This window comes from Delphinus delphis, chromosome 7 (assembly GCF_949987515.2).
Source record: "Delphinus delphis chromosome 7, mDelDel1.2, whole genome shotgun sequence".
Classification (NCBI taxonomy): Eukaryota; Metazoa; Chordata; class Mammalia; order Artiodactyla; family Delphinidae; genus Delphinus; species Delphinus delphis.
This window is the reverse complement of record NC_082689.1, coordinates 21212739-21231863: the sequence shown is the minus strand read 5'-3', so window position 1 is coordinate 21231863 and position 19125 is coordinate 21212739. Positions and strand designations below refer to the sequence as shown.

General features: G+C 51.0%; 1 protein-coding gene across 1 annotated transcript in view; it reads right to left on the bottom strand.

Moving 5' to 3' along the window:
• The window catches only part of MARCHF4 (membrane associated ring-CH-type finger 4), a 103518-nt gene that overhangs the window by 9853 nt on the left and 74540 nt on the right, over positions 1 to 19125 (bottom strand). The window contains exons 2-3 of the mRNA XM_060015550.1: positions 14819 to 14974; positions 8991 to 9183 (exon numbers count right to left, since the gene is read on the bottom strand). Of these exons, the coding sequence (XP_059871533.1) occupies positions 8991 to 9183; positions 14819 to 14974 (349 nt within the window). The remainder of the gene's footprint in view (positions 1 to 8990; positions 9184 to 14818; positions 14975 to 19125) is intronic.

Sequence of the window (19125 nt, the reverse complement as noted above, 5' to 3'; positions counted from 1 at the left end):
CGCGCAGGAAGCGGGGGTCGGGGGATGGAGGGGAGGTGCTTAAGGAAGGGGTTGGGGCGATATGTGTTAACAGTTAATCCAGGAAGTTGGATAAGCCGCACGCAGGAAATGGAACATGGACTGAGCATCGTCTGGCCCATTTCTGTGGCAGATGCTTGTGGGCTGTTTGGCCTGGTCCAGCAGTATTGGCCATCCCCGCAGTCACGATTGTCAACCTCCGACAGTCATGACCTCTCGCGATGGGAGTAATTCAAAAATCCTGGGATGTCAGACCTGAAAGGACCTTGTAGGTTATCAGGTTCAACCCTCTCGGTTTATAGGTAAGTCAGCTGAGTCGTAGAGAGAGGCAGTAACTTGCCCCAGGTCACAGAGGTAGCTGGTAGCTTATCTGCTCATCAGATCTAGGTCTTCTGCTGCCTAGTCTCTTCTGCTGCACCAGGCTGCCTCCTCCATATTTTCAGTTTCCTAATCAGGGAATTAAGAGGTTTGACAGGTGAGGTCATTTCTACCCAGAAGGAGGGAGGGAGGGAGGGAAGGAATCCTTGCGGCATATATGTGTTTTTTTGTTAATGTGAAAATTAAGTTTGAAAAGCAGTGTTTTCACAGCCCTGCTGCCCCGACCCCCTGCCCACTTGCTGTAAACTGGGATTTGAATCCCTTTATCTCAGAGGGCAGGTATCAGGTACCTCTAAATCATAGGGAAGTTACTCAGTATACTGCACACAGAGGAAGTTTTAACAAAACCTTTCTATAACTTCATCAATTACCCTAAGCCACTGTTTGAAAGATTTGGAGCTGCTTCAGAATCTTGCTCGCTTTCCTTACCCTGACCCTATTTCACTCACAAGCGAAAAACAAACATGATGAGGATGAGGTCCTCATTTTTGCAGAGTTGACTTCTTGGTGGCCAATCTCTTGGGTCTGTGGAGTGAAAAAAAAATGTTTTTGGTGCCAGAGACCTTAATTAATTTGCTCTTGTTAAATCCTAATAACTTGACCCACTGGAGCAGAGAATGTCCCATTTGTTTCCTGGGTGGCTCTGTCAACTTCTCTGCCGGGGAAGACAGCGTCATTAGAGATGACGGAAGAGTAGGCAGGTGGAACGAGGACGCTCGATGTAATCAGATCTTCTCATTGAGGGGACACGGGTGAGGGAGCCTAAACCTTCCAGAAGAGGCACTGCTCCAAATAACAGCTGGTTCTCAATTATGGGAGGACTCCGGGTCAGCCTCTCCAGGCTGTGGCTGGATTCAGGTTTTAACTGTTTTGGCATACCTTTATTGAGTGTCTACCTCGAGGGAAATCTACCCTGACCAAGTACCTCCTACCCTGGTCACTGATACGTATAAGTGCCTGCTCCTTTACACGTGCCATCTTATTCAATCCTCTCAACAAACCTCTGAAGACAGTATTATCAGCCCATTTCACAGATGGGAAGACAAAAGCAGAGAGAGGTTATGCAAGTCACTTAAGGTCAAAAGGTTAGTAAGAAACTGAGCAACATGCAGTCCCAGACCATTATGTAGCACCACGCCTGTCACTTCGGAGACCCAGCTCTCTGGGTTTTGTGGCTCAGTCTCTCCTGCTGTTTTCTCATCTTCTGTCTCCTTCCATCCCGTAAGTGTTTAATGTTGCCCAGGTCTCTGTCCTTAGTCATCTACTCTCTGAACATTCCTCCTAAGTTATCTATTCAAAATCCACATCTTCAAACACCTCTGATTGTTGCCTTCCAAATCTGTCTTCAACTGCCTACTTTCCTTACCTGTCCCCCTTCCTATCATTTACCAGCCCTAGTCAGAAATGGTTCAATGCCCTCTACATCTTCCTCTATGTCACAGGAGGGGACCACCTGTGCACTGAAAGAAAGCCTTTCCCTCTTTCTACCCCAGCAAAGAGACACCTTCCTGGCCTTGCATTCTCCTCTTTGCAGATAATGTCCTCCACGTGCCTTGCATCTCTCCTACTGCAAACTCTTGACTTAGCAACTGCCTCTTGCCTCTCTGCCTAGATTTTAGGTTTAGGATGGTCCTTTTTTTTTTTTCTGCTGCCTTTGCTGAAGACATATACTTTGGTTCCCATTTGTTTCATCCATTGCCCACCCCATTCTCATGCTCAGCAATGGCGCCTAGTCCCCACTCGAGCCAGAGCCCCGGGGCTCCCACTTGCCTGAAGGAGTTCAGACAGTCCTATCAAGTCCACATCCTATGTGCTGCTCAAGGTCATCCCATACACTTCTTCCCCATTGCCACTGTTTTGCATCTCTTTCCTTCTTGCTCAGACTATTACAAGCATGTTTCCAGCTGGCCTCTCCCAATGTCTAGTCTGTCCAGCTCTGATCCATCCTCCCCACAGCTACCAGAGCTGTCTCTTTAAAACACACATCTGGTCATAATTCTTCTCCGTATAAAATCTTATCAATCCCTCCCCATCACCAACAGGGTAGTCTGAGCTGCTTAGCACGTGATTCGTGATCTGTGAGATCTGGTTCTTACCAACCTCCCCATCCCCATGACCCACCTCTCCACCCTGGCTCTTTGCACCAAGCCATATAAATCTGCCCAAAGTTTCCTAAGCACACCTTGTTCTCACATGTTTCTGTGTCTCTACACATGTTCTGCCTGGAAAGTTCTCCACTTTTCTGGATAAATTTTTTTTTTTTTTTTGCGGTACACGGGCCTCTCACTGTTGTGGCCTCTCCCGTTGCGGAGCACTCCAGACGCGCAGTCTCAGCGGCCATGGCTCACGGGCCCAGCCACTCTGCAGCACGTGGGATCTTCCCAGACCGGGGCACGAACCTGTGTCCCCTGCATCGGCAGGCAGACTCTCAACCACTGCGCCACCAGGGAAGCCCCTGGATAAATTTTGACATATCTTTTAAAATTAGCTCAAGGATAGGGTTCCTTCCTTTAGAAACCCTTCTTGGACACCTCTAAGAGAGAGTTAATCGCTCTCTGCTCGGTTCTACCTTCCTCTATATCTTGTAAAACTCCTGCTGTGTTGTGATTTATTTGTAGACTGTGAGCTCCTTGAGGGCAGGGACTGTGCCTCATTCATCTCTGTGTTAATATTCCCTAGTTTCAGGAACAAAACAAGACATCCAACAAATGATACTGAATGAATGGATCTGACCATCCCAAGCCCACTCTGATTCAGACATTTCCTGTGCTCACTCATCTCTGTGTCCCAGCTCTTATTATTGCCATCAGTAATCACCTTGTCTGCATCCCCAGTGAAGTGTAAGATCCTTGAGAGCAGGTGCCCTTTCAATAAATATTTCTGAGTGAAGGAGTGGATTCCCTAATTCCATGCTAACCAGTAAATTTAGCCACCCACATCCCAAGTACCTTTCACCAGAATGTCATGGGGAGACAAACTACCCAAATTTCATCTCAACTTCTCAAGCCTCCCTCTCAGCTGGTGTCAGAACAGCACTGATTAAAAGGGAGGTACAACAACGGCTAACCTCCAAAACCCCGAGTACGGGACAGGAGCAGCTGGGGCTCACTGAATTTCTTATTGTTACCAGCCATTACTCTATGGGTCAAGGTGTTACTGGACCAATTTCCCATCAACCTGCCTCCTCATCCAATCCCTGCATCTGCAATTTCACAGCACAATCAGAGATGAAATAGGCGGTAAAAAGTGCCCAGGATTTGGAGCCAGAAGTTCGTGGTCCGGTCCTCAGCTCTGCCATCTCTTAGTTATGTTACCTGGAGCCCAACTGCTTTAAACCTATTCTCACCTGTTAAATACGGATAATACTTACCTTGCTTATCTTTTAGAGTTGTTGGCCCCTTTCTCAGTTCCTCTCTGTTGCAGGGTTTGGTGGTTTGCTCTGTCTACAGCAACTTACATCTGGCTTTCACAGTGGCACAGATTGGTCTAGGGAGTTAGGACTGTAAGCCAACTGTAGAGGCAGCCCCTATCCCAGAATATACAGCCCTCTGATACGACCAAGTCCAGAGACATTGTCCACAACCCTGGACCCATGCTGCATCAAACAGAGAATCCGGGCCTTCCTGGAAACCATTTCAGGCAAAATCCTTTGGCGAGAACCAAAGGCCATTGTCTGATAGTCACTGCTTTCAGTGATTGACCTGGAGGCCAGCCAGGTGGACACAGCCGTGGATGGGGCTGACGTAGCTTCACAAACAGCAAGCTGACCATGTCCCAGACTCTGCGTCCTCTTAGCTTCATGGCAGAGAATATCTGCTGAGCTGGTGTTGGTGCTCAGTGGAGTTTCTCCTCATGTGCCTCTCCCACTCTCACCAACTTTCCCTTAGCACACCACTCTGATAGAAAAGCAAAATACATTTTTAAGGATTAATTAAACCTCTATATTATGTTAACTCAGATTTATACTATCTGAGGCCATTTAACAGTCTAGGGGATAGACCAAGGTGTCTGAAGTGTAGAGAAAGTTCAAAGAATTATTTTAACAAACGGTCTTATTCCTTTCTTACTCCACCTCTTGAGTTAGCACGGGGCTAGACTCATTTTCCTTTCTCCCGAGGATAAAATTTCTATCCAGGTACTGAATTGCTCCATCTATCCAGGCAGCTTGGGTCTATGGACATGGATTCATTCCGTCAACATTTTTATTTGCCCAACATCTCTTGAAAACACCCACCTCCCTCATTTCCACTTCCACCCACTCTCTGGTGAGGATCCCGCCCTTCCTCCGCCCACCTTTTCATATCATCTTCTTCCACTCTCCCAGGACTTCTGGAAGGAAAGTTTCTTCTTTTCCAATGGAAGTGAGCTCAATGATTGAGTTTTAAAGCTGGTGACTGCCTCAGAAGCCTGTAGGAGCCCTGTGGCTCTCTGTGGTTTCCATCTTTGTGCAGTAAAAGGACCACATCGTGCCTCCTCCTGGCTGGCCCAGCCTGGTCTCTGTCCCTGTTCTAGCTTCTCTGCCTCCCATTGGTTCAGTGAATCAGGCCAGAAGAAGTGCAGATTCGTGAATGGAGGCAGGAGGTGTAGGAGAGAAGTTACGGCACACTCTCCTTCTAGAGGAACAGACTGGACCCTGGGTTGGCATCCTGGTTTGTTGCCCCTGAAGATCTGATGAAGGTGGAGCGTCAGCTGGGTTATAGCATTGCCTAAGTTGGAGGTGACCCCTGACGGGTGGGCGCTTTACCGTGAAGACTGCTGGGAGGCTGTAGCATTGGGCTTTCTGAGTCCAGCGACTCTGGTGAATAAGTGTGGCTTTTGCGGGGACCCTGGAAACTAGGCCAAGACGGACCCACTGTTGTGGATCTCATCTCCTCGTTTCTGAACTATCATTTGGGGGCTGAGAGACTTGCCCTAGACTAGGATCGGGAGTGTGGCGAGGACTCGCCTGCAGAGGTAAGCTGGACCTGCCTTATGGAGGCTGTGGGTCCTGTCCTGCATTCCTCTAGGTGAACCTGGTGCCAAACATGCTCTCCTGTAGCTCCGTGAGTCTGAATGTCTAGTTAAGCCTCAAAATAAAGAGGTTCCACCTGATTTTCCCTTCCAGAGAGCCCTTAAAAGCTGATATTTTTACACCCACTTTTTTTTTTTTTTTTTGCGGTACGTGGGCCTTACACCCACTTTTGCAGTGCTGTGTGTTCCTCCCCCCTCCGCTGCAACTGACCAGAACATGGCAGAGGAGAAGAAGTGTCTTGTACTTGAACTTCACCCTTACAACCACCATCATTACTCTTGACCATCATCATCATCATCAAAATCATCATCATCGCAACCACCACAAGAATGTGTGCCTTCCAGCTCCGGCCCATCACCTCCCACTCTCTTAACTAGATCACATATTACTTCCTTTTTAACTTTGTCTCCCAGCATTTTCTCCTATGGACAGCATCTCTTAAAACAAACAAACAAACAAACAGGGCTTCCCTGGTGGCTCAGTGGTTGAGAGTCCGCCTGCCGATGCAGGGGACACGGGTTCATGCCCCGGTCCGGGAAGATCCCACATGCCACGGAGCGGCTTCGCCCGTGAGCCATGGCCGCTGAGCCTGCACGTCCGGAGCCTGTGCTCCACAACAGGAGAGGCCACAACAGTGAGAGGCCCGTGTACTGCAAAAAACAAACAAACAAAAAAACCCTGAACCCTGAACTGAGAGCCCTACCGTGCTGCCTGAATTAACCTAAGACAAATTCTTCAGTCTCAGAGTTTCACCATCCGAAAAATGGGGGGAATAATCATTGCCCCTGGGGACACGCTTCTGAAACAGAATTAGCTCCAGTTAGAATCAATAAAATAATAGAGCAGTCTGAACTTTTTAAAGGTGAGATAGTCTAAATCTAAATATATCTGACCACTTTTGGACGGCACCGAACGCGATTAGGGTCCCTATGCATGCCCCTTCTATCCGCTGGCTGTCTCCAAGCAGTCGCTGGCTGCCTGAGCAGAGTGGATAGTTCATGGTGTGGCTGTACACCTGGGAAAGGATGCTCTCCTGAGAGCTTGGAAGGAAGGACAACCATGTGAACACTCTCAGTACATGGCTCCCTCTGCGTCTCCCATAAACGGAGTGACTGAGTGCCACGTGTATACAAGAAGAGAGAGAAAAGTGGGTCGGGGGCAGGCAGGTAGATAGCGGGGCCAGGAAGAGACAGAGGAGATGGAGCTGAGAACCCCTCCTCAGGGGAAACCCTATGAGCACTAGGCAGGTCCGAGTAGGGGTGCTGGGTGGCTCAGAGCCCCAGGGAGCAGGCCTGCGGTGAAGGCCCCTCCTGTAAGTGGGCCCAGGTGCCTTCAAAGTCATAGGTGGCATCTGTGGGTACTCCATAAGTGACTCTGCAGGATTCCTGGTATCTGATGCCAGGATAATGGAAAGAGCATTAGACCGCCAGCTGGGAGACCTTGCTGCTAATCCCAGCTGAGTAATCTTGAGAAGATTACTTCCCTTCCCTGGGCCCCTGTTCTCTCAACTTCAAAACAATGGAGTTGCACTGGTCGATCACATTACCAATTCTCTCCTATGTCCCTTTCTCTCCGCTTTCAAATCTATGGAGCCCTGACTGGGAGGTGGTATTTATGTTTCTCTCTCTCACCCACGCTCCCTCCAGGGGAGGAGCTTACTGGTGACTTCACTGGCCCATGGGCTGTGGGCAGAAGGGACAGGGTGCCAGTACTGAGCAGAAGCTTTGAGAAGCGCTGCAAGTTTCCACCCATACTCCTGGGCTCCTGTGCTTGGCTAGAAGAACACACCCCAGTAGTCCCTGCTCCTTTAGCCTGGGCCCCAACATGAGGAGAAGGCCTGAACCCAATACACAGTCAGAAGCTAAGTCCAGCCAAGCCCAGCAGAACCAAACCATCTTGCAGACCCACGAATGGGACATAGACGCTTGTTGGGAGGCAGTGCGATTTTGGAGCTGTTTGTTACCGCAGCCAAAGCTTATCCATACACCACGCGACAGGAAAGCATGTCTCACAGATGCGCACGCCAGGGACTGATCGAAAGCCTGCCTGAAGGAGAACGAAGGGCAGCTGGGAGGGCCCCTACAGGAAGGCTTCCACTGCTTCCACCTCCACGCCGGAGCCACACACCTCCATATGGAGACGCACCTGGTTTTTGGCATCTACAGCCTGTGCCCCAGCAGGAGTAGGAAAGGAGTCTGGTAGGAGAGGGAACTGAATTAGAACGCCTCAAAGTCAAATTCCTCCCCCTCCACAGTCCTCTCTCTTGCACAGGCCTCCAAGCCTGGGCGGTCTGTTGCTTTCACTGCCTACGGGCCGTGTTTAAAAGGCTCTTGAACTTAGCGGGGAGGTACTTAGGGAGGAGTTTAGCCAGCAGGGAGAGGCAGCGAGACGCTTAGACAAGTTTACAAGTTCCAGCATCACTGGTCTCTGGCTGCTGTAATCAGTATGCAATTCTCCAGGCCTCTCTGATTCCCGGTATTAAAGGACCCCAAAGAAAATGAACACCCTCTCAGCCCAATTCTAGCTAATAGATGTTTTCTTGCCAAACAGAGTAGTGTAGCATATTTGACATCATACACAGACTGATGTGCGGCGAGGACAACTGTGGAGCTCTGGTACTCTCAGCGCTGCAGCCTGGGGGCTAACCTGAGAGGTCCAGGTTGGGGTGTATGACCAGGGCTTGAGCATGCTTCATTCACTCAGAGAAAACCGGGGTCATTCCCCACCTCCTCAGTCACTTGGATGAAGACTTCAGAGTTGACAGCCACAGTCATCTGTTGGGAAAAACAGAGAGCCCTCCACCAACCAACCTAACATAATGGAAGAGGAGGGAACGTACATTTGGGAAAGGTGTAAGGAAACAAGCAGGAATGGCAGTGGTGGGTTTCCAAACTTTTGCTAAAACACTGAAGGTTTTAAAACAAAACCTTACCTGGAACAGACACATATATAAACAGAAGAAAGTGCAGAAGCTCAGGGTGAGGCAGGGGTGAAGTTTCAGAGCCTGTCTGTATAGCATTCCATTCTCCAGTCCTAACAGTGGCTCCTGAAGTTGTGTGTGGAACCCCAGGACTATATACACTTTGCAAACCACTAGGCTAGAGAAAGCTTGGGCATTAATAGGCTTAAAGAAAGCTGGGAAATAAAGGGAGCAGGTAACGTCATGGCTGTTTCTGGGCATTTTGCTGTGAAGAGAACAGAATTAAATGTACAGGCATCCTTTGTCATGACTTGGCAACGGTGGCGCACACAACAGATAAGAGGCCTTCCACAACTCGCTTGAGGCAGGTAGACTGACCAACCTACCTTTCTCAGATATTTTTAGGACAAGGTTCCTTATTCTTATCTTCAACTGGGAAGGGCAGATTTGCTTGGGAAACACTTAGATCTTCCTCCTTTGCTCTGCTTCCTCCTACTCTCTACTCACCCCTCAAATCTAAGCCTCTGGCCCCTCCCGAGCTCACAGGTCTCAAGCCTGGTGCCCTCTCTGCTTTGACCTTCAAGGGGGAGGGACCCTGAGGGATATGTCTAACTCATCAGTATGCAGCTCCCCATTTCCGGTAGAGACCAGCCCCAGACCCACCTATGCACACCACATCCATGAATCCATACATCCCGTAGCAGATCTGGAAGAGGAGGTCTTGGCGCTGCCATTTTGCTGAGGGGCTGAAGGTCGACCAGATGAGCCAAGAGATACTGGCGATGAGGAAGAGGGAACCCAGGATGGCAGCTGCGATCTGAACCTTCTCAATGACTGTCAGAGAGATGGCCTGCCACTGCAGAGAAGAGAACGGCGGGTTAGCGGTTGCTTGGATGCCCTCACCCCACGTCCATCCCATTCCCATCCGTCCTCCTTCTGCTGCCCCAACCTCTCGCCTCTGGATTTAAACCTGGGCTTTCCAACTTGTAATGCGATGGCTATATTTGCAAGTTCCTGAGGCTGACACTGTGCTTTTGACGTGGAGGAAACCTGTATCACACTAGATGATCGGAAGCCTTTACAGGGAGGAGGTTCTGGGCGGGCTGGGAAGGAAGGCCTTTGTGGTTGACGAGGATACAGACAGAAAAATGGGAAGAAAAAGTGGAAATGCAGAGTGTGGGTGGTGTTCCGGGTCCCCAGGATATTCTTTTCTGAGCAACACGTTATTTTCTCACTAACAGGCGCTGAGAGGGCACAGGCCTTTTTTATTGTTATTATTTTTTTCACTTGTTTTCTACACCACCACTTGGCATGTCATTTAATATACATGCTAGAGATTCCCAATTCAACAGACAAAGACAGGACACAGGATGTGGGGGAGAGGTAAGAAAAACAGTATAATTTACTGACCGTATATGAACACTGAGATTTCAGGGGTTTTTTTAAACAGAAAAAAGCACTATGCTAATAGCAGTGTTGATGGATGGGTTGAAGGCTAGGGTGTGGGTGGGTTTCTACTCCAAAATTCTATGAGTCTATGGCTGGTCCAGGTAGCATAGGCCTAGATGAGCCGTGAGTTGGATTTTAGTTTGGAATTTATTCATACTGTTGCTCAGCAAATATGTACTGGGTATTCTCTGTGTGCCAGGCTTCCTGCTAGGTGCTGAAGACAAGGCAGTAAGCAAAAACATACAAGACTTCTGCCTTCACAGGGCTTTTCATCTAGGGAACACAGACAACCAAATAATTATTTACTACAGCAATCCATCTGGAGTAAGAAAGGGAGGTACATGGCATGTGAGAGCCTACGATAGGGGGTTTCACTTCCCAGAGGAAGCAGTGAGTTGACTGGGAATTTACTGGGCAAAGCGAGGAGGGAGGCATGCTCTGCAGAGGGAAGAGCATGTGCAAAGGCCCTGTGACAGCAGAAAGCCTGGTGAACGTGAAAACCTGGAAGAAGACCAGAGAAGGGGGGAGCAGAGAGCAGGGAGTATGGGGTGAGACGACTGGGAAAGTAAGAAGGGAAGACCACGTGGGAGCTTGAAGAACATGCACAGATTTTTGACTTTATCATAAGAGTAAACATGATGCTCTTGAACAGTTTTTTTTTTTGCGGTAAGTGGGCCTCTCACTGTTGTGGCCTCTCCCATTGCGGAGCACAGGCTCCAGACGCGCAGGCTCAGCGGCCATGGCCCACGGGCCCAGCCGCTCCGCGGCATGTGGGATCTTCCCGGACCGGGGCACGGACCTGTGTCCTCTGCATTTGCAGACGGACTCTTAACCACTGCGCCACCAAGGAAGCCCTCTTGAACAGTTTTAAGAAGGGAAGTGACAGGATCTGGTTTGGGAAGGTGGAGGGAAGGACTATCTCCTGACTGTAGCAGTTTGCATAATGCCCTGCAGAGAGCATCCCCAGAAGGCATTTCAGGAGACATTTCAGGAGGCATTTCAGAACTCTCAAGGAAAGGCAGACAACCTTCCTTCTGCCAACAGTGAGCCTTCCCTGCACATTAAATGGCCTGGATGGAAGCACTGATTCTGGCTCCAGCCAGGACTGACCAGACGCCCCTAAGGAACTGTAACTACTGGAAAACATTTTGCTTGCTAGTCTAGATGTAGGACATTAGCCTTTGCACTTAATTATACAGATCGCATCCCATCACAGGTAATTGGGCCTTTACATTTTCCACTCTCCAGCCTAGGGTTACACATAACAAAGGCATTTTCCAGAAGATGGCCTGATCCGACAGGCTCCTCTCTTAGAGGACAAATGCTTCTTCCAGAGCCTGCCTCCTGACTGAGCTTTTTGTTTCCACCACTGTGACATCAATACCCTCCCTTTCTGCTCCAGATTTCACAAACCCCAAATGGAGAGGCACAGGAAGCTCCCCTTAATCCCTGAAGCCCCTTCCTACCAGCCCCTAAGCCACCTGAGGAAACTAAACAATGCTCCCGACTACAATTTGAAGCAGGAAGAAGAAAGAACAGGACGGGGTGATATGCACAAGGCTCTCCTCCTGTCTGTCCGATGGGAGGCTCCACAGAGCTGCAAGGAGAAAGCAGAGGACAGGAGAGCTCTGCAATCTCCCAGGGAGGCTGGGAAGGGGAGAAGGGCTCCAGAGGCACCAGGCTGTGCCACCGCCAGACGCCCAGAGCTTCGTCCCCAGCGAGATCCCGATCGCAGTGTCCTGAGATTTCTCCGTGCCCTGCTGTGCAGCAAATGGAGAGACAAAGAGGAAAGCGCATGAAGACGGGATGATTCCTTCCTTATAACAGGACGGGGAAGTGAGCAAGGGCCAGGCGACCCAATCCTAACCCAGCTCTTCTCCAGCTTGTGGACTGTGACCTGGGAGAAGTCAATAAATCATCAAGGGGACTTCCCTGGTGGTGCAGTGGTTGGGAATCCACCTGCCAATGCAGGGGACACGGGTTCGAGCCCTGGTCCGGGAAGATCCTACAGGCCACGGAGCAACTAAGCCCATGCACCACAACTACTGAGCCTGTGCTCTGGAGCCCGCAAGCCACAACTGCTGAGCCCGTGTGCTGCAACGGCTGAAGCCCGTGCACCTAGGCCCTGTGCTCTGCACCAAGAGAAGCCACCACAATGAGAAGCCCATGTACCACAATGAGGAGGGGCCCCGGCTCACCACAACTAGAGAAAGCCCGCGCGGCAACGAAGACCCAACACAGCCAAAAGTAAATAAATAAATAAATACATTTACAAAAAAATATATATTTAAAAAAAAATCATCAAGACTTCCAAAAAGTGGAGATAGTTGGTACCTCCTGCTTCCTAGAGTATTGTGATGGTTAAGTGAAATTAATCAGTGCTCTGAAGGGTACACGCTGCCATCATTTCTGTTCTTCATTATGTTTCAGCAAAAGTACAGCTATGCATGTCAAGGTGGGCCTACTTATAACTGTACTTAGCAAACTCCGTGCTGGGCACTGCAGGGTAGAGGTTAAGGGCCAGACTCAGAAGTCAGACCCCTTGGATGTAACCCTGCTCCACCAGGGTGACCTTGGACAAACTGCTGACCCCTCTGTGCCTCTACTGTCTCATCTGTAAACTGGGAATAATAATAGTGCATTGGGTTGTTTTCAGTATTAAATGTGATAATGTATGGGAATACCTAGAACATTGACTGGTCCCCAGTTAGCACTAACTAAATGTTCATTAATATGATGGCAGTTCAGGTGTAGCAAAGAGGACGAGAAGCAGCCACGGAGCCTTGAGGCCACAAGGCTGCCCTGAAACGCCTCCTTTCTCAGGGGCTCTTTCTAGAAACAGAGCTTGCGGAGGGTCACTGAGATAACGTGCTGTCTTGTCCACGGTTTCTCACAGCATCGTATGGGGCGTGAACCAAGAGGTGAGAGAGCTGAGACCTGGAAGAAACGTTCCTACTCTGACGGCAGAGGTCGCTCCGGCACCCCATCCACTGCTCTGCTCGCTCGTGGTAGGGCCTGCCTGCTCCATCCTGTACCACAGATGGTCGGGCTCGCCTGGGAGAGCAGAAGTTGCCCCGCCACGGCTGAGCAAGCAGCCGTCTCACACCTGGCTGAGCCCGAGCGCAGGACATGCAATTGGGACAATCTGGGCCACAATCACACAACACTGCTGCCAGTCCGGACTACATCCTTCTTCCGGTACTGTCTGGAAAGGTGAAGTGGCATTTACTGAGCACACACCATCGAATGCAACGGTCCGCTCCCAATCCAGAAGCAACAGAATCAGAGAGTCTCCAGCGACTAAAAACTCACAGTTAAAGACACGGTAGTAACTTAAGAATAAAGCCATCGATCAAATTTGTCAATACTGCCGTCTGCTTACCGCACCTATGAGATTAGAATGACCTTTTCTTACCTTTTCTTTACCCCCAGGAAAAAGTTATCCCTAAATGATTCTTCATTTTTTGTGTCGAGGGCTGATTCCTGTTTATGAGCCAAGGGCGGGGCCAAGGGGGCACTTGGGGGTGAGCTTGTGGGTTTGGACTCTGACCCTTTTCCAAGGTTTGAATCAGCTGAGAAGGAAGGGAAGAGTTAACGCACTCCAGGGCGTGGAGTCAGCTGCCTCACGGCACTGCTATTTTAAGACACTTCAAGATTTTGGAATGAATGGCTAAAGATGGAACCAGCGCAGGGAGAAGCACTTCTTATTCTGACCCCTTGGTACACTGTCAGGATGGCGAGGTGCCTGGGGGCTCTAATGCCTCCTTCCGGAAATAAGCCTCCCTGCTGGCCCGCACGTGCGGACACTGCAACGCCAGGTGTTTCCAGCTGCCCTTCATGCAAAGATCCCATGCCACCATCACCCCCAGAGCACTCGCCCTCCTGGGGCTGCAGGATTGACTCCCTCCCACCCCCTCGGAGAGGAGGAGAGAGACAACGGGTGCCAAGCTGCTGAGTTCCCGCCCTCACTAGCGCGCCGGTTCATTGATTATGTGGCAGCTTAACTGGCTGACCGTGCGTTTGTGGAGGTATTTTCAGAAGCAAAGCGCTCTCTCTCTCTCTGTGCCTCGCGGGGGGAGCTGTGTGATTTGGAGGATTTACGACATGGTGCAGGGCCTGCCAGCTGCTTGGGGGTGATGGATGTATCCGGGCAGGGCGGGAGGGTTCGGGGAGGATGGTGGGGGAGCCCTTAGTTCTGACGGGTCCAGCCCTGTGTGAATCTGTTTCGCAGAGCCCACCCGAGCCCTGCCCTCCCTGCCCTGGCCCTTCACAGACAACTCTTCAGAGTCTCTCCCATTTCTTTCTTCCTTGCCCCCTCTTCTCTTTTCCTCTGCTTCCCTCTCCTGTCTCGTCTCCATTTTTCTCTAGTCCCTTATCACAGGAAGGACGGTCTGTGGGCCAGCCACATCCGCATCATTCGATAGCTTGTTAGAAACACGGGATCTCAGGCCCCACCCCACGTGCCTGAATCACAGTCTGTGTTTTGACCAGATTTCAGGTGAAGGACACATTCAAGTTAGGGAAGTACCACTGAGTCTCCTCTCTCTCTGTTTCTTCTTTTCCGCCCGTAGCTTTACCACTGTCTTTCTCCTCACCCTCCCACCCTACCTTTTTCCCCTCCTGCACTCGTCTGTCCTCTGCTCTTCCTTGTTTTTTCCTCCCTCCTTCCCTTCCTCCCCTCTTTTCTTCCCATTCCTTTTCCTTATCTTTCTGATGTCATCCATTCATTCAGTCATCCATTAGCTCACTTATTCTCTCTCTCCCATCTGATTCTCCACATCTCTTTACCTCTATATCTATTTCTCTCTCTTGGCCCCAATCCCTTTCTCCTCTTCTGGCTGAGCCTTAAGAGAAAACACAAAAATTCTTTCACCCCCTCCTGCCCGGTTGCCATCTGCCGTCTCGCCCACCTGGCCCATCTCGTTCTTTTTCTCCAAACCGCCCAGACTCTAAGGTGAAGTCGTCCTCCCGCCGAAAAGCAGGGGGTGTGGGAAAGCCCGGGCCGGAACCCCAGCGTCCCAGCGGGCAGCCCCCGGTTGTACCTGCAGAGGGTTCTTTGTGCTGATGGCGATGACGTGGTACTTGTAGTAGCACAGCTCGCAGCTCCAGCAGCCCCGCTCGCTGATCCACTTGATGAGGCAAGGCTGGTGCGTGCACTTGACCGAGCCGTCGCAGCGGCACGGGCTCAGCAGCTCCCCCTGCAGGGAGAGAGGCGGAGGGTGGTGAGGCCCGAGCCCCGCCGTCTGGGGGTGGCGTTGGGGGTCTGGCCTCCTGAGTTTGCCCCCCAGGCTGGTTTGCCCCCCAGCCCTCCCCGTCTCGGGGCAGGCCAGACCACTGGCTTATTGGGAGGCCCCAGACACTAGCGCGGAGGGCTGGCCTCCAGATCCCCAGCTTCCGTGAAGTCAGCTAACAATTCTGCGCCCCCGGCTCCTACTCGGTACTACCCAAGTCCTAGGATTTCTGCGGAAATGAGTTGGGGGCTTTCTGTGGAAGCCCTCTGCCATCCAAAGGGGGTGTCAGCCTAGACAGGCTTCTCTTTAAAGGCTCAGCCAGGGGTCTCAAACTCAAATGCTCTCAGGGCCAGACAGGCGACACAAGTGACAGAAGCCAGCTGGTGGAGGTTAGGACGGATCGGAGGGCCCAGACCCCGGTTGCAGGGACAGCCATTACCGGCTGTACATGTGGGAATCTAGGTGGCACTTTTCAACGTGAAACATCCCCATAGTCAAATGTCAACAGCGAATCCGCGTTTTGAATACGGTGTATCGTGAGGATCATTTTGCCTGAGTCCGGAGCTCCGGTCCTGAGCTTTCGCACTCTTCTGAAGGACGGCCCGTAGAGACCCAGGTCCACTCTGTGAAGCCTCTTGCCCCTGGTCCCAGAGTGACAAAAACATAGCAGGCAGGCCTGAATCCTGGGGACCTAGGAGCCTGGGCAGGTGCCCTCTCAGAAGGCCTGGGGCCCTCTGGGCACGTCCCTCGGGCCTGGTTGGGAGTGACTGGGAAGCCCAACCTGGCGCAGGCCTCGAAGCAGGGAGGCAAAGGCGGTGGCTGGATTTGAAGCCCCTTGTGAGTGGACCGCAGAGCTGGGTTCAGTCCCCAGAGCACCCCGCGACCATACGTCACATGACCATGACTGAAGCCTGCGTCTGCTTCCTGCTGGGCCTGATGCTGCAGCCCCCAGAGGACCTCCTTGAGCCTCCCTCGCTGACTCCTCTTCTCTCCTCTCTCCTCCCTTTCCCCTCTCTCCCCGTGTGTTCTTTTCCTCCCTCCTCACTCAGGGTCTATCATTTCTTCTTGCTGACTCCTGTCCACCCAATGCCTTCATATACCTTCTCAGGGACTTCAGAGGTGGGGCCCACCCAACTCCCCAACCTGTGCTCCCTTCTGACCTATCCCATGGCCTCCCCCTTCCTTACTTCCTATGCCCTCCCTCCCCCAGCTCATCTATTTTGGGAAAATGTCTTCTGCCTCACTCCTATCAAAGGACCCAGGAGCTGCCATGCATAGCCCCGTTCCCTACTCCCCACGCTGATGTATTTGAGATATGGCCACTTAAGCCATGTTTCTGTTAGTTTGGGGATTTCACTCTTCAGAAAACCACATCTTGTTCCCAACTTTGAATAAACAGGCACAGGAGCTCCTGACCTATGGGTTACAGAGCTTCATTTGTATATTTAATCATGCTCTTGGCTGTAAACTGTAGAACCAGCCATTTCCTCCCAAGATGCTTGGAATCATCTTTCACTTCAATTTCTATCATTCAAAGACTGCCCCTTGGCCTGGATGTGTTCTAGAGTGTCCTTTGGCACCTGATATACCTGTCAAACTGCTTCTCTGTCTTCATGATGGTTCCAAAGCCACCTCCTACAGGGAGTCATCCCTGATTTCTTGATTTGAGTGCAATGCCTTGATCGCTGAGGGCCTTATCAGCACAACCTTATGAGGCTCTCTTCATATGCCTGTCTACCTCCCAGAGGAGCCCTGGAAGGCAGGTATGGGGGGGTCATTCATCTTTGTACCCCATTCCCCCAGCGCCTAGCTTACTCTCAGCAGGTCCTCAACAACCTTTGTGTTTGAGTGAGTGAAAACATAAGTCAGGTGTCTGCTCAGGTTTCCTGCCTGGCCCTGAGGAGCGGGGATGAGACTGCCCACTCCATAAGAATGGGAACCAGGTCCATCTTGTTGACCTTGGGACCCCAGCACCTCACTCAGTGCCCAGCACTCCCTGTATGTATGTACAATGAAGGAACATGGTGGCAGATATGCTCAGGGTGCCTCATCCCCATAAAGTCCTCCCTGGTTCCCCACTCTGATCCTCCAGTGTTGACAGGTCCCCTCACTGTGGCTGAAAGCCTGGAGCCTTCCTATACCCGCTGTGAGAGCACTTCCCCCGTGTGTCTCTGGGTCACTACAGTGTGACCCTTCACAGAAGCAATTGTATCTTATATCCATCTTTGCACCCTTAGCACCTAGTACAGTGCCTGAAACAATTAGACAATCCATCCTACTTTTTTTTTTTGTGGCCATGCCCCATGGCATGTGGGGTCCGAATTCCCCGACCAGAGATCGAACCTGCGCCCCCTGCAGTGGAAGCACAGAGTCTTAACCACTGGACCGCCAGGGAACTCCCACACGCCATCCAACTTTAACAGTGCAGTGCACACACAGCCGTTTGATGAATAAGAGGTTTTGCTCCTCTAGGACACGGCCAGCCTCTGGCTCCAGGTGGGCAGCGGTGGCTCCAGGGAGAGAAGTAGAACAGGCAGGAGAGGCCACATTGCTGGGCACTCACCACAGCCATTGAGGCCCTTGGTATTGAGAAGCTGCTGTGTGGTTCTGAGAAAAAAATAGGAGGGGGAGGTTAGGGAGAGGTGCTGAGGGAGAGGCAAAAGCCCTCGTCATTCATGGAAGTATCTCTTAGGCTCGTTAATTCTAAAGGATGAGCTGGGTTTGATTAATCGGGTTGTTAAGCAGCCATGTCAAGTTGCCAATCAAGTAAGAGACATTACTTCCGGTCCCTGGCAACATTGCCAAACAACAGCAAAGGCCGTTCTCCTCGCTTTCCAAACGGCAGCCATGAGACAAGGGAGGAAGAGCCGCTGGCCAGGCATAACTGATGACAAGACCTGGGCTCTCCATCGTGGCTCTGGATGTGGGACCATCACTGGAGCCCCCGAGTTATCTAGAGAAGGAGGCAGCATGGCCTGGCCTGGTCCCAGTGCCTGGCCACAGGCCGAGAGGCCAAAGGTATGCCGTTTCCCCTGGAGCTCCCAGTCCCCCACGCTCTCCCTTGGCACCAGTCAACCCAAAAGGCAGGATAGGGACTTGCTTTCTTGGTGCCACGAATATTAGAAAGCAAGGACACCAAAGCTGTTAGAAAAGTTTAACTTCGATGAAGGAAGCAATCCAGGATTTTAGAAAGAAGAACCTGCAGAGAAGCTGTTTTAACCTTGGCATTCACGTAAGCTTTTTACCTTATGATTTAGCATATTTTTATGTACATTGGGGCGGAGGGCCATAATCTTTTTTGTGTTTAGGACTTCTAAGAGGTCTGAACCTGGACACTGTACCATCTTTGACTGGTCAACCTGTGCTTCTTCAAGAAAGGAAAAATGGAAATGAGCCAATAGCCAGACAGGTTCAGGTTAGACTGAAGGAAGGTGTTCTTTGCAGTAAACTCTATTAAAAGTTAAAATGGTGGAACGTGGAAATTGAGGTGATAAGCATCTCTCAGTATAACAGAGACGCCTACTGAAAAGGTTAAATGACCAACTCAAGGTTACTCAGCCAGGGACTTCCCTGGTGGCACAGTGGTTAAGAATCTGCCTGCCGATGCAGGGGACACGGGTTGGAGTCCTGGTCCGGGAAGATGCCACATGCCGCGGAGCAACTAAACCCATGCGCCAGAACTACTGAAGCCCGCGCGCCTAGAGCCCGTGCTCCGCAACAAGAGAAGCCAACCACAATGAGAAGCCTGCACACTGCAAAGAAGAGTAGCCCCCGCCCGCTGCAACTAGAGAAAGCCTGCACACAGCAGAAAAGAGCCAACACAGCCAAAAATAAGTAAATAAAATAAATTTATTTTTTAAAAAAAGTGGTCACTCAGCCAACCAGTGGCATGGCCCGAATGTAAAGCCGGGTCTTTCTGACATCAGACTCTGAACCCACACCTGTGCCCATGGGTCTCTTCTGTGGTCCAGCTCCAGCCCTTCCGCCAAGTCTCCCATGACTGCCAGCTACAGACCCATCTGCTCTCCCTGCATCATCACCCACAGTTTGGCCCTTAATCAGTCTTCAGCTGTTTCCTCTGGGATTTGGGGTGCTCCTGCATAACCCACAGGACTGGG